The sequence below is a fragment of the Narcine bancroftii genome, chromosome 4 (assembly GCF_036971445.1).
Source record: "Narcine bancroftii isolate sNarBan1 chromosome 4, sNarBan1.hap1, whole genome shotgun sequence".
NCBI classification, from domain to species: domain Eukaryota; kingdom Metazoa; phylum Chordata; class Chondrichthyes; order Torpediniformes; family Narcinidae; genus Narcine; species Narcine bancroftii.
Window position 1 is genome coordinate 232334606 of NC_091472.1, and position 13857 is coordinate 232348462.

The following is a 13857-nucleotide window of genomic DNA, read 5'->3' on the forward strand; positions in this document are numbered from 1 at the left end:
TACACCTGTAGATGTTTACGAGAGTCTTCAGTGACATACTGAATCTCCTCAGACACCTCCCAAAGTATAGCCACTGGCGAGCCTTCTTTGTGATTCTATCGACATTGAAACTCCAGAACATATCCTCAGAGATGTTGACACCCAGGAATTTGAAGTTCTTGACCCTCTCCACTACTGATCCCTCGATGAGGACTCAGTCGTGTTCCCCTGACTTCTTCCTGAGGTCCACAATCATCTCCTTGATTTTGCTAACGTTGAATGCAAGGTTATTGTTACACCATTCAATGAGGTGATATTTCTCTATCCTGTACTCTTCCTCATTGCCATTGTATGATGTAATAAAGCTGTAGTATGCCCATTGATCTAGCATTTTAGAAACCTGTAAATGCAGGCTTTCAGACAATATCCAGAGCATCAAATCCTGTCTGCTGGTAAACTGACTCTGGACAAATTTCTACCATTTTTCATCCTGTTTCATGATGCCTCTTCCACTCTAATCCACAGAGCAGGAATGATTAGTTTTGCTCAGAGGACTGAGAAAGTGAAAAGATTATTAATAAGAAAATAACTTGGGAAATTAGACCGGCACAGCCATCATAGTGGATAGCAACCCGGGTTCAATCTAGCGCTGTCTGTAAGGAGTTTGTACATTCTCCCTGTGTCAGCGTGGGTTTCCTTTGGATGTTCTGGTTTCCTCCTGCCCTCCAAAAATGTATGGGGTTTGTAGGTTAATTGATATATTTGGGTGGCACAGGATCATGGGATGGAAGTCCTGTAACCATGCTGTAACTCTAAATTAAATATAAAATGAGTATGCATGCTTTCTTAAGAAGCTAGAATTTTAATATATGGCCACATTACTAATGTGTCCCTTGTATTAGCCTTCCTGTATTTTGCACTTCAACCTTAAAGGTATGAGTACAGATTCTATAGTTTGTTTATTTTGCTTTTTATCAAGTACCATGCTGTTAAATATTTCCAAATCTCATTTAAATCACATTCCTTTATGAATAGCAACAACCTAGTAAAATGTATATTTCAACTATGAAAAGGTCTGTTTTATCTCTAATGAGCAGCAGTGTTCGGCTTGATTACGAATGACTCTGTGTACAGTTCAAAGCATGCCGGAGTCAGCCGTTAATCAGCCTACTTCAAAGCCGCAGCAAGTGTTTTCCTTAGTTTCGCAGCTCTGAACTACAGTGTGACCACAGGCAATGCTCCAAATGTTTAAAGCAACAACAAAATTTTAAATAAAGTGCAGTTAAATTGTAGAGTGGGGAGAGGAACTAAATGTTGGTGTTTGCACAAAAGCCTTTAACATTTGGGATTACAAAGACTGGATTGGCATATGCTTTAAAAATATATTTTTAGGCTATGACTAAAAGGATTTTTCCTGTAATGCTAGAGATCATGGATGAACATTTATTCAAAATTCTTTATCATTTTCAAATTTATCAGCTCTTAAAGCACCTAAAATGTGTTCTCTCTGTTCAAAGGTTTTATATTAATTGGTTTAATTGTATGAAAACAACATGCAGCAGGGACTGAAAAACTACTTCTGTTTCCATAACATGTGCCTTCAACTATCAATAAAAGAAGTTATTTGGCAGTTAATTGGAGGAATTCTGGATTAAGAAATCAGCTAGTATCAAGGTTTAGATCTGACAAAATAAATGAAAAGGTACACTTGCCTGTTTTCTTTCTTGCAGACACTGCCATAAGCAGATGCTTGATACATGGGAATTGTATTTGTCTTTTAAAGCAATTTCCCAATTTTGTTTGACATAACAAATATTTAGTGTTGCATGTCAGTTCCAATTCCATCCTTATTCTTTTCTGCCCTAGCATGGTATCATAATAACCCAAAATTTGCAACTACTTGCAGAGGAAGGAGTGACACACTCAAAAAAGGAAGTGTTTGCAGGGTAGTGTAATATCATCGCTTTGTTGGGGATGAGGGAAGTGGATTAGCGGAATTGCTGCCCTGGTTATTAGCATGGACCTGATGTGCTGGGCTCAAAGGCCTCCTCATGTGTGCTCATATGTATATTGTGAGATAATCTCCACAAAAAATCATTACAAAACATTGACAGGTGGCTAAATTCACATCTCCTCCCCTACCTACTCAACTTAACTGGCTGACAGAAGTCAAACTAATTTTAAAACAGATGGCAATATGGTCTCTCAGAGCCTTTCCTTCATGGAACTGAATAGAGAAACTGTATGACAAGTTGATTCTGGTGCAGATTGTATGTAAGGATTGCCCAGATTAAGTCCAATATAGTTTTGCAATATATTCTTTTGTATTGACTGCAACCTTGTGTATGGGAGAAATACCATGGCTAGTGACTATAGGGAAGCACTAGCAGTTGATTGAGGTGCTGAGCATTTCCCCACAGAATGTGGGCTATTATTCCATTAAGACCAACAAATCTTCTAGATCTTAACCTGATGGTGATGTGAACTCCAATTCTAGCAAACTATGCGATGTGTTTAGAGAATCGGAATTTATTGTCAAGAACATGCATCATGAAATTCATTGTTTGCAGCAGTGTGACAGTGGAATAAATTACATTTTTAAAAAATAAATCAGTGCAAAAGAAGAGAAAATGTGCTTCATTCAGAAATCTGATGGCAGAAGGGAAGAAGCTGTTTTTGTACCATTGGGTGTTTGTCTTCAGACTCCTGTACCTCCTTCCTGATGATAGCAGTGAGAAGAGGGCAGGGCCTGGGTAGTAAGGGTCCTTGAATATAGAGGCTGCTTTCTTGAGATACTAGCTCTTGTAGATGATCTCAATGAAGTAAAGACTAATGCCCATGATTGCTCTTACTGAGTTTACAACCCTCTGCAGCCTTTTCCTTTTCTGTGCATTGGCACCTCCATACCAGACAGTGATGCAACCAGTTAGAATGCACTCCACGGTACACCTCTAGAAATTTGTATGATTCTTTGGTGACTTACCATATCTCAAACTCATAAAGAAATATAGCTACTGGTGAGTCTTCTCCATGGTAGCCTCGACATGGAGGCTTAGGAGCAGAGAGGGGGAAAAGTTTAATTCAAAATTAACCTCATCCAATTTGCATGAGTAAGTGTTTAACTGGATTTATTGAAATTGATCAGGAATGAGAATCTTGACATTTGTTCCCCTCTCTGCTCTCCGTAGGAATCGCTCCCTCTACTACTCCCTTGCCCCCTCATTGCATGCCACCAATCAGCCCCTTGGTACCCCTTTAACCCACTAGAAGTGCTAACTTACACGCACCTTCTCCCTCACCACTATTCGGGGCTCCAAACAGTCCTTCCAAATGAAGCAACATCTGTGAATCTGTAGGCATTGGTTACTGTATCTGGTGCTCCTGATGTGGCCTCCTCAATATCAGGGAGACTGGATTCAGGCTCTGTGCATTTCAGCAGCAAGATCCTCGCAGTGGCCACCTATCTCGATTCCACATCCCATGACCAAGCTAACATGCCCTTATATCCTGCCATATCAAGGCAAATTGGAGGAACAACACCTTGAATTCTGTCTTGGCAGTCTCCAACCAGACGACATCAATGTCAACTTCTCCGGTTACTGTTAACCCCCACCCCACCCCAGTCTCTCTCTTTCCCTCATCTCCATCTTCCTTCCTTGTGCTCCCCATCCTTTTCTCTTCCTTCCTCCTTTCTTAGCCCTCTGTCTCATCACCTCAGCTTCTTTTTCTACTCTCCCACCTATAAATATGTACTACCTCTTACCTGTTATCCTGTGATCTTACCCCTCTCCCCACCTTTTTATTCAGGATTTTCATCACTCCTCAAGGGGCTCAGTCTCACAATGGAGACTGCCTTTAACTTCCTATGGATATTGCATGACCTGCTGAGTTTCTCCAGCACTTTTTTCATACTGCAAACACGAACATAATTCAAATGGATTATAAGGTTTGCACTTAACAGATTTGCACTTTAAGATGCCAGATAACATTCTGAAATAATTGAATATCTTACCCTGTACAGTTAAAGATGAATATTCCATGGTGTTTGCATGCATGTGCATGCAAAAGGATACTTAACAGAACTGCATAACAATCTGCCTGTCCCGCATCGGACTTGTCAGCCACAAACGAGCCTGCAGCTGACGTGGTCTTTTTACCCCCTCAATAAATCTTCGTCCGCGAAGCCAAGCCAAAGAAAGAAAAAAAATAACAACAATACATGAGGACCACCTGTTTTTTGACCTACCTGCTTCAGAATATTACATAGCCAATTTTATTTGTAATATTTGCATATTGTTCCTTCTGATGGGACTTAGAAGATATTGCTATATGCTTTGTAATGTTTCCTTGACTGTCATTTTCTCGGCTTCAATTGCAAATATGTTTTCATTAATTCTCCTGCTTTTATTTTGTATAACTCAATAACCAGTTGATGACTGTGTACCACTAGGTGTGTTTGAAACTCTGTTGAAACTGTTTCATTTTATTTTCAAATTTTCTTCCTAAGTTAGAAAAATTAAGTTGCAGCAAGTACCTGTACTAAAAATCGATTACTTTTATCCGCAAAGAAGAAAGAAAGAAAGGTGATGCCTTCTACTCCATTTCTATACAAGTCATTGGACCTGCACATTTACAATAAAAAATACAGAGCTTCGTCAGCAGCATATGATTTATTGGGAATAAAATTGTATCAATCCAAGTTCCAATGGCTATTCTTAACAGAGATTTTAAATTAGTCAAATATTTTGAAAGAGATGCTTGATTTTCAATGATGGTGCAGGTGCTTGCCACTTAACATCTGGCCGCATATATGTCCTTCACCCATGGTCCGATAGGGTTATAATGGAGTTCGATCAGAAATCCCAATCGGAGAATGCGAGAACAGGACGTAGCAGACGTAATGGAACTGAAGAAGAGGCAATGGAAAAAAGAACGGGTGCAGAATAAGTTCACTGTTAAGGGGTTAGCCAAATGCTTTGCAGACTTTAACAGCTTGCTGAAGAGATGGACACTAACACTGAATGCTTTTCACTGATAGAGAGGAATGTTCATGCAGTTTCTCCTGCATATAAAGAAATTTATGATGAAAATAAAAGGCAAACAAGGCATGCCACACTGGACATATTCCTGAAGAAGCCAACACCTCTCCAAGAAGAGTAACAGCCAGGTCCTTCAGGCATTACAAAGTGACAGTTAATCAGTGGAGGTTATTTGACCTGAAACTCTTCCACTGGAACACTATGAGGAAGTTGAGAACCTTGATGTTGTTGATCCTGATCCTCTTTATTAAATTGTGTGTGATATAGGCTAATAAAGTGTTTACAGAAAAGTTTAAAAAGAAAAAAAAACAGTTTCATTTATTGTAAGTTCAGTATCGTATATAGTTTTGCTAAATATATACAGTAACATGATGTTTGCACAATGCCCAGTTCACAGAACGTATCGAGGATGTTAAGCAGCTCATACCTGTATTACAACTGACCTCTCTCTTTTTGCCATGGGAGGTATTAAAATAAGTATAAATGTTTACACAAAGGTTAATTCACGAGAATAAATTAGAATAGGGTTTGTGTGCATTAATTTCGAAAACTTGGTAGTTCAATTTCCACACAAATTCCACCAGATGAATATATCAAACTGCTCATTTGTTTATTCTGAAAATAGGTTGTTAATTAAATATCTGATGTAATCCTTTCCCTCTTCTCAAAGATAGGAAAAAAAGGATGATATATCATTTAAAGTTTACTAAGACTGGTAAAAATGCACCTGTGGTGAGAAGGCTATGTGCCCCATGTAAAAGGAGGAATCAAAAATAAAACTGCATCAGAAGTAAGATTGCTTAAATAGATGTTCTGCTTCATATGATGATTTCATTTTAACCTTTTTATTTCTCTCAATGCAACAGCAAGCCCTGCTTCTGGAACAGCAACGTATTCATCAGCTTCGCAATTACCAAGCATCCATGGAGGCGGAAGGGATTCCCGTATCTTACAGTGGGCATCGTCCCCTATCCCGAGCGCAGTCATCACCTGCTTCTGCTACTTTTCCTATCTCTGTTCAAGAACCACCGAGTAAACCTCAATTCACTACAGGTAAATAGCTGGTTGTTAAATCAATTACTGGTGATCCATGCAAACTTGGATCTTTTCTCTGGTCATTTTGTACACCTGTCAAACAGCTACATTTATACTTTAAAGTAACTTATGTTTGGTAGTCTTCATTTAAAGGTAAAATATTGTGCATTTTATATCCAAATTTTTGGAACACATGCTTTGATCCTAAGCTCAAGGTCAGCTCTTTTGACTAACTCATGTTGTCAGACGTTTGTAGAAGTGCATCTAATTACTCCAGTTAAACTGGGAAAGCTAAAGCCTTTGTTTTTAGGAGACACAAAAGACTTCAGATGTTGAAATCTGGAGCAAAAAGGAACTACTGAAGTCACTCTTCAGGTCAGGCAGCATCTGTGCTACCTGACCCACTGAGTTCATCCTGCAGCTCATTTGTAACCATTTTTTTTTAGCTCTTGGCAGAAGCTCCATATCCCTCTCTCAAAAACAGAAAGTGCGGGAAACAAAGGGTCAGGCAGCATCTATGATCTGAAATTATAACCATTTCTCCTTCCATAGATGCAGCCTGACCTTATAAATATTTCCAATATTTATTGCTTTTGTTTTAGATTTCCAATATTTGCACTATTTTGTTTTTGAAGTATTTTATAGTCAGTTGACTGTCAAAACAGAATGGGATATATTTTAATATTTTGTTTTTGGATCTTTATCTGATCAAATAACAGCATCTACCTCAGGGATGGCCAAATTCTTTTGGTTGTTGGCTGCATACAGAAAAATATAAAAATATATTCAGACCAACAATTGTCAACCAGCTACACTGCAAAGAAAAACGGTGCTCTTCAACCAGAAAACCTCTGTGCCACAAAAATATACATTTTCTATCAAAATAACTTTTCGGCACTACTGAGCAGTTTAATGGTTGACGTTATAGTAGTTTATTGATCTGCTCACATATTACAGTAGGCATTCTGTATCTGCTGCTCTTAAATTTAAATGAATACAGTAAAACTCTTTAAAACTCTCATTCAAAAAGCAGTGCAAAATAAAAAGCTGGGTGCAAAATAAGAACAGGAGAAAAGATCAAGAAAGGGACAAGGCAGTCTCCAAAATTCCACCACAACTCTCAGTGAATACAGTTCATGGCCAAAGTGTCCACCTTAATGATTACGATGCAATGTGTAAATCTGGAGATAGGCCCTTGACTTCTGTGAAAAAGTATTCATTTTTCCATCGTGTCTGAAATTTTCGACACTCCCTTGCTATTTTCCATCCTTTCAGTTCTACCATGTTTAATCAACTGAGGTAAACTTCTTTTGAACTGACATAAATGTTTTCATCGATGAATAACATTGGAACCAACCGTTCATCTCATCGTTGGTCAAAATGGCAGCGACATCTAGTGTTGAAACTAAGAAGTGCAATGTAAATATAGAGCATTTTATTGTTAGAGACAATGTTTTATCGGGCTATATTCCATTTTATTTATAAAAGTTCACTCTGGGCCACTTAAAAATGGGCAACGGGCTGCAGTTGGCCCAGGGCTGTAGTTTGGCCACCCCTGATCTAGTTGACCTCTGCACCATTTGGAATGTTAGGGAATTGTTCTTAAATTTCATGGCTTTTAAGAAGTTTTTTCAAGTACAGAATAAGCACAATTATCCGAAATCTGATTCTCCGATATCCAAAACAAATCAGAAATCCTCATTTATCCGAAATTTTTTCGGAGCCAAACTAACCTCACAGGTTGGAAAAAAAATTCACTCAACATGAAATTAGAACGACGATTTCCTTGTTTCAGGTAACTCCCTCCTGTGTCTCGTTCCATTTCTTCTTTACCTACCCCTATTGACTTTTCTATCCACCTCTCCCTCTCCAACTGCATGCCACTGTCTCTCAGCCACAAGTGGTCAGAAGAATCCCTTGTCCTGGCATCATCAAGGAGACCAGCCTCCTGGCCAGGAGTGAGACCTCAGGCTCAGTGGCATCCCTTCCCCTTCCCTTCCTCCTTCCTCTCCCCTTCCCCTCCCCCCCTCCTTGGAACACCAGACACCAACTCCCAAATCCTCCCTTTGGCCTACTTCTCTCATGTGAATGTGCAGTAGGCCTAGGGGAGGATTCAGTCAGGACTCCGGTGTCGGGAGCTCCAGTGCTTGGGGAGACAGCCTTCTGACTCTCCAGTGAGTGTTCCACCAACCCAGGAAACCTCCCCGGGGATCAGTGGCAGCAGTGGGTTCATGTCAGGGATTGGCAGCGGTGGTTAGGAGATCTCGGTGATCGACAGAAGCAGTTGGGTTCATCTCAGTGATCATTGGCGCCGTTGGGTTCATCTCAGTTATCAGTGGCAGTCAGCATTTTTTTGGTGAGAGTGAAACATAAATTCTTAAAAAGTATTCCCTTTTTGTTTGAGGTTTAAACACTGTTTCAAATGATGTGCTGTTGCTTCTGGGCCGTTTTTAAAAAATGTCCAGTTCTCTGAAAAAATGTTTATCCATAGGCCCAGTCTCAACCATTTCAGATAATCAGAGTTGTTCTGTCCATTTACTTATTCATTCTTAAAGAGATCCTTTCCTATCCCATTGCCCTGCACATTGCCATCTACTGGCAATTTTCTTGTTCCCTCACTGATAATGCAGGGTCTTGACCCAGAAAGTCAGCTTTTGCCTTTTGCCTGCACAAGTGCTATCTGTCCAGCTGAGTTCTTCCACCATTGTTTTAGATTCCAACATCTGTATTGTCTCTCTTCAAATGTTCCTTCCTTCCAAAACTTAGTCTAATACCATTAAGAATTTGATATTGTGTAGCAGGCAAACCTCCAGGAGCGTAACGTAACCGTAAGGTGGTCAGTTGAAACATTGCAGAGTTTGGTAAATATTGGAAATTATATTGGATATTATTCTTGATTTAAAATGGAACCTTCTGTTTGGAAACACTGACGTGAGCTCTTTATCTCTGGCCAAATAACTCTACTGGACTAGATTGAGGCCAAACTCTTGCCTTGGAACATGTAGCCTTTAAACACCATCATCCAGATAATTTGAATTCCCAAAAAGTTATATTTCATACAGTTAATTGCTCATTATAAAGTGAACATTATATATAAGCTCAGAATGTTACAGAAGATTCTGCAGCATATGGGTTGAGGGAGGCATTTTTCAAAGAAGAGATATAAGAGTCTGCAGATCTTGGAACCTCCACTCAAGACCCCCAGCCTCCTCTGTTACCTATCACTTACTGATCCATGATTGTCAGCTCTCATTTTCCCTTCATGACTGCAGCCTGACACACTGAGTTCCTTCAACAGTTTGATTATTGACAAAAGCCATTGATTCCAATATCAAATGAAATAAATTGTCATGCATAAATCAATATGAGGCAGTTTCATATGAGATCCTGCATGATCACCTCATCTGGAAGGTGAGATCACGTGCAATCCAGGGTGATCTCGCCAAATGGATTCAAAACAGGCTTGGTGCTAGGAGACAGAAGATGGTATTAAAGGGGTCTTTTCACTGGTTACTCTAGAAACTGAAAAATAAACGTAGAGGTTAATAATATTATGAAGGTCATAGATCAGGTGGACAATCACAGTCTTTCAGGGCAGGGGAGTCTTAAAGTAGAGGACATAGGGAAAGATTTAAATGGAACCTGAGGAACTAGTTTTTCACACAGAGAGTGAAATGTGGAAGAAATGGTAGAGTGGGAAAATTACAACATTTAAAAGGCATTTTGACAGGTTCGTAGATAAGAAAGTGTAGAGGGATATGGGCCAAAGAGAGGCAAATAGGACAAATTCAGGAGGCATCCTGGTTGGCATGGATGAATTGGGCCCAAGAGCCTGTTTCCATGCTGTCTGATTATGAATCCTTGGTTGACTTATTTGTATATAGGCAATTCTGAAATGCTCTTTTTTTTTTCCTTAATAGACTTTTTCTTAAAATTATTGTGCAGAAGGTTGAGGCAACAAATCTTAATCCTCAACTAAAAAAAAAAGTTAATTTCTTCATATAGTTCCACAGAATTGTTACATTTTTAATGTGTTTTTACTTGTTCATGTCTTTCTCTTATTGTTTTATGGTGAATTGTACCTTGATCATTTTTCTTTTATTCCTCTGACAGGTCTTGTTTATGATACATTGATGCTGAAGCACCATTGCACATGTGGGAATACAAATAGCCATCCTGAACATGCCGGTAGAATCCAGAGTATCTGGTCTCGACTCCAGGAGACAGGCCTACGCAGCAAATGTGAGGTAATTTCCAAACACTGACAGGATTCCCTTGATTCAAGTCAAAATGGAATCAAACTGTTGGTACCACTGTTGAATGGCCCAGAATGGTCTTCAGAAAAATTGAAAGTACAAACTCAGAGAGTTTCAAAGATAGAAATGGGGGCATAGTAGTCACTGTGACACTATTCCAGGCTCAGCGACTCAAGTTCATATTTGCCACGGTCTGTAAAGAGTTCGTAAGTTGTCCCCGTATCTGCGTGGGTTTCCTCCCACTCTCCAAAGCATATGGGATTGTAGGTTCATTTGGGTGACACGGGTTTAAATGGCCAAAATCAGTTTCTCCTGTGCTGTAAAATAAAATTAAAAATTTAACATTTAAATCTTGGTTTATCCTGTGAACTGTGAAACTGCTTAAAATCTGCAGAGACAAGACTTGTGTTAATTTATTACCATAATAAATGATGGTCATTAAATCTGACCTGAGAATTTGATATAAATCATTCGAATATAGTTCTGATTTCATGGGTTCGGATATATTGCAGGCAACCTGCAAATACTGGATTAAGTATGCAGTTTGCGGGAGTGCTTTTATAATTCAAAGTGCAAAAAAAAAATACTAAAGGAATGATGTTCTCACAAGCACTACTTCATTTTTTTCTTCTATTCCTTTTTAAAATTGAGGTGTTTTGCTGAGTCCATGGATCTAAATTGGTGACTTTTTAATGCAATAGCAACAACTTCAAATGGCTGTCAACCTTATTCAGGGAAACTACCAGACTTTAGTTATCCATTTGTCTGGCTACAGCCCTTTCATCTGTACAACAATGTCAAAACTTCATGCTGGTATAATTTGTGGGTTTTCTGTATGTTTTAATGTGCATGGCATGGCAAAACTTCAGAAGTATCAGAGACAAAAATAATTACATTTTATTCATCCAACTAAAGATTTTGCACTTAAAAATTGCTCTGATTAATTTGAGGAGAGTCAAATCAATATTTTCTTTTAGGGCTGGGCTAAATTGCTCTAAGAAATCTAGGTAAAAAATTCACAACCTTATGTCTGCATAATTTGTATTCCATACACTGTTTGTATATTTCACTTCTAAAAGAGTTTTGGCTCACAACCTCGACCATTATTTTCCTCCCACTGATGATGCTTGACCTGTTGAGTTTCTCCAGAGATTGTGTTTAGTTTTATATTCCAGCATCTACAATCTCTTGGGTGTCTATAGAAAAGCAAACGTTGGAGTTTCTACATCTTTGCTCTAATTTCAAATATTTAAGAAATTGAGCACCAAGACTTTGGCACAATTGCATGGATAGATGATGTCCAAGAACAATTGTGTTAAGATGAATTATAGCCCCTTCGGGTAGGATTTACAACAGAAATGAATTCACAACACGTTGATGCCAAATATTTTGTGTTCTTTGCACAAAACAACACGTGCAAGTTCAACCTCCAGCCAAATGTTTTTAAGGTGTACAGAATGGGAAGGTGAGGAAAGATCTAAGATCTGTGCAGGAATGGAATGGAGAAGAAGTTCAATGAGAAAAGGGATGGTAGGTCAAGCCAAAATTAGTTGCAAGGAAATGAATAGAGAAACAAAAGCTGGATCTCAAAGATGAGAATCACAGGTCTGAAAGTCTGTATGGTGAATCAAAAGATGATATTCTGTTCCTGAAGGTTATGTTCAATTTTATTAAAAGGATGTAGGAAGCTGTAAACAGAGATATCTGTATAGTAGTGAGATAGAGATCTAAAATGGCCTTAATGTAAGTTTGGCATCCCACTTTCGGACTGAATGGAAGCGCCCTGCAAAGTGTTGACCTAAACTGTGCACTCTGGTGTGTGGAGGAGACCTGATCACAAGCAACAGATAAGGTATACTAAATTAAAAGAAGTACAAATAAATTATTTAACCTAGAAAATTTATCTGGGCCTCTGGACATTGAAGTGTGGGAAGGTTTATCTGTGTGAGGTACTGCCTCTAGAAGGTCCCCAACATCATAAAGGACCCCCATCACCCTGGTATTCTACCTTCAAACAGAAGAAACAGAAGCCTGAGTCCAGAACTTCTATATTCAAAATCAGTCTCAAGATCAACAACTATCAGCCTCTTAAACCTTCTAAACTCCCCGGAAAAAAAAAACTGCTCCAGGATAACCAAAAGATCTGTCTGCACTGTTGAAACCTCACCTTTTTTTGTGCATTCTTATTTATCTATCCTTTTATATTTATTATTGCTTTTTCTAACTTTGCATATTGTGGTGATTTCATTTATACTATATTTTTTGTACCTTGTGTACCTGTGTGTTGGCAGCAAATAAGAATTTCACTGCATCTGTACATTGTACTTAAGTTTGAAAATAAACTCGACTCCTACAACTATAAGGTAGGATGCAGTAGGACAAAAGCTAAATGCTGTGGAGCCCGTGAAAGGGGTGTCAGTAATTCAAAGGGAAAACCCTTTGCAAAAGAGCTGAAAGAGGAGTAAGAGTGAAGGGAAGATGAATTTGAAAATGACATCACTGTCGGTGTCAAGAGCATAACCCATTAAATGTGAATGGATGGAGTGGAACTAATATGGTTCTGGGAGGATTGGGAAAGAGTGAATCATGACATGAAAAATGAAATGAGCAGATTAAAGAGTGCTGAGTTGAAGCTTCCAGTTCAGGGTGAAAGTAGGAAAGCAGCACTGAAAGCTGTTAATTTATTGGGAAAAGCTGTTGTGGCATAGACATTAATGGTATTGAAATAATGGATTTCTCACTTATCCACCAAAAAAGTAGGCAAGTTCAAGATTTCCCAGAGCAACTCCATTTATCTGTTGAATGAGAAGTGTAGCCAGGTTGAGGTGGAAGGGGGTGAGCATAGTTGAGATTTGGCTTGGCCTCAATTCAGTAAAGAAACCAAGAGCACCTGGATCATTTGAAAGGGATGAAATTCATTATTTGGTTAGTGCCAGGATGTAGCATATTTGGAGTTTACGCGGCTCTTTAATAATGAACAAAATTGATGATGGAGAGAATGAGGATAATATGGCAAGGATCAGAAGATAGTTGCAACAAAAAACATAAAGGGTTCATTTCTGAGTTGAAAGGCCACAGCTTGTAGGGTGCCAGAGAGGTACATGATGACTCTACAGCATCTTGTGTTCTGCTTCAATGAATTGGATGAGGGGGTCCAGGCTAACATGTTTTAAGTTCACGAATGACACAAAAATGGCACAATGTTGTGTGATTTATGAAGAAAATGCAGAGAGGGAATATAAACTAAGTGGTGAGGGCATGGCAGTAAAATGAGAGGCTGGTCATTTCCTGCTGATTTTCTTTTTATCAACTGGTGAAAAATTGAGGGATTTATGTGTCCTTGTATATTGGAAGTTGACCTGCCAGTTGAGCAAGCAAATAGTATGTTGGTATTTATTGCAACATAATTTAAGTACAAGTACAAGCATTTTACTCCAATCCCTGGTGCAAACTACTTCTGGAATTCTATGTACATTGATTCTTCCTATATAAGGAAGGATGTATCTGCACTGGAATGAATGCAGCAAATTAGTTCCTGGGGTCACGGG

At 38.9% G+C, this 13857-nt stretch overlaps 1 protein-coding gene across 14 annotated transcripts in view; it reads left to right on the forward strand.

Moving 5' to 3' along the window:
- hdac4 (histone deacetylase 4) overlaps positions 1-13857 on the forward strand; it is a 481405-nt gene that overhangs the window by 396699 nt on the left and 70849 nt on the right. For all 14 annotated transcript variants that reach the window (XM_069934297.1, XM_069934289.1, XM_069934292.1 and 11 more), the window contains 2 exons: positions 5885-6071; positions 10167-10300. In XM_069934297.1, the coding sequence (XP_069790398.1) occupies positions 5885-6071; positions 10167-10300 (321 nt within the window). The remainder of the gene's footprint in view (positions 1-5884; positions 6072-10166; positions 10301-13857) is intronic.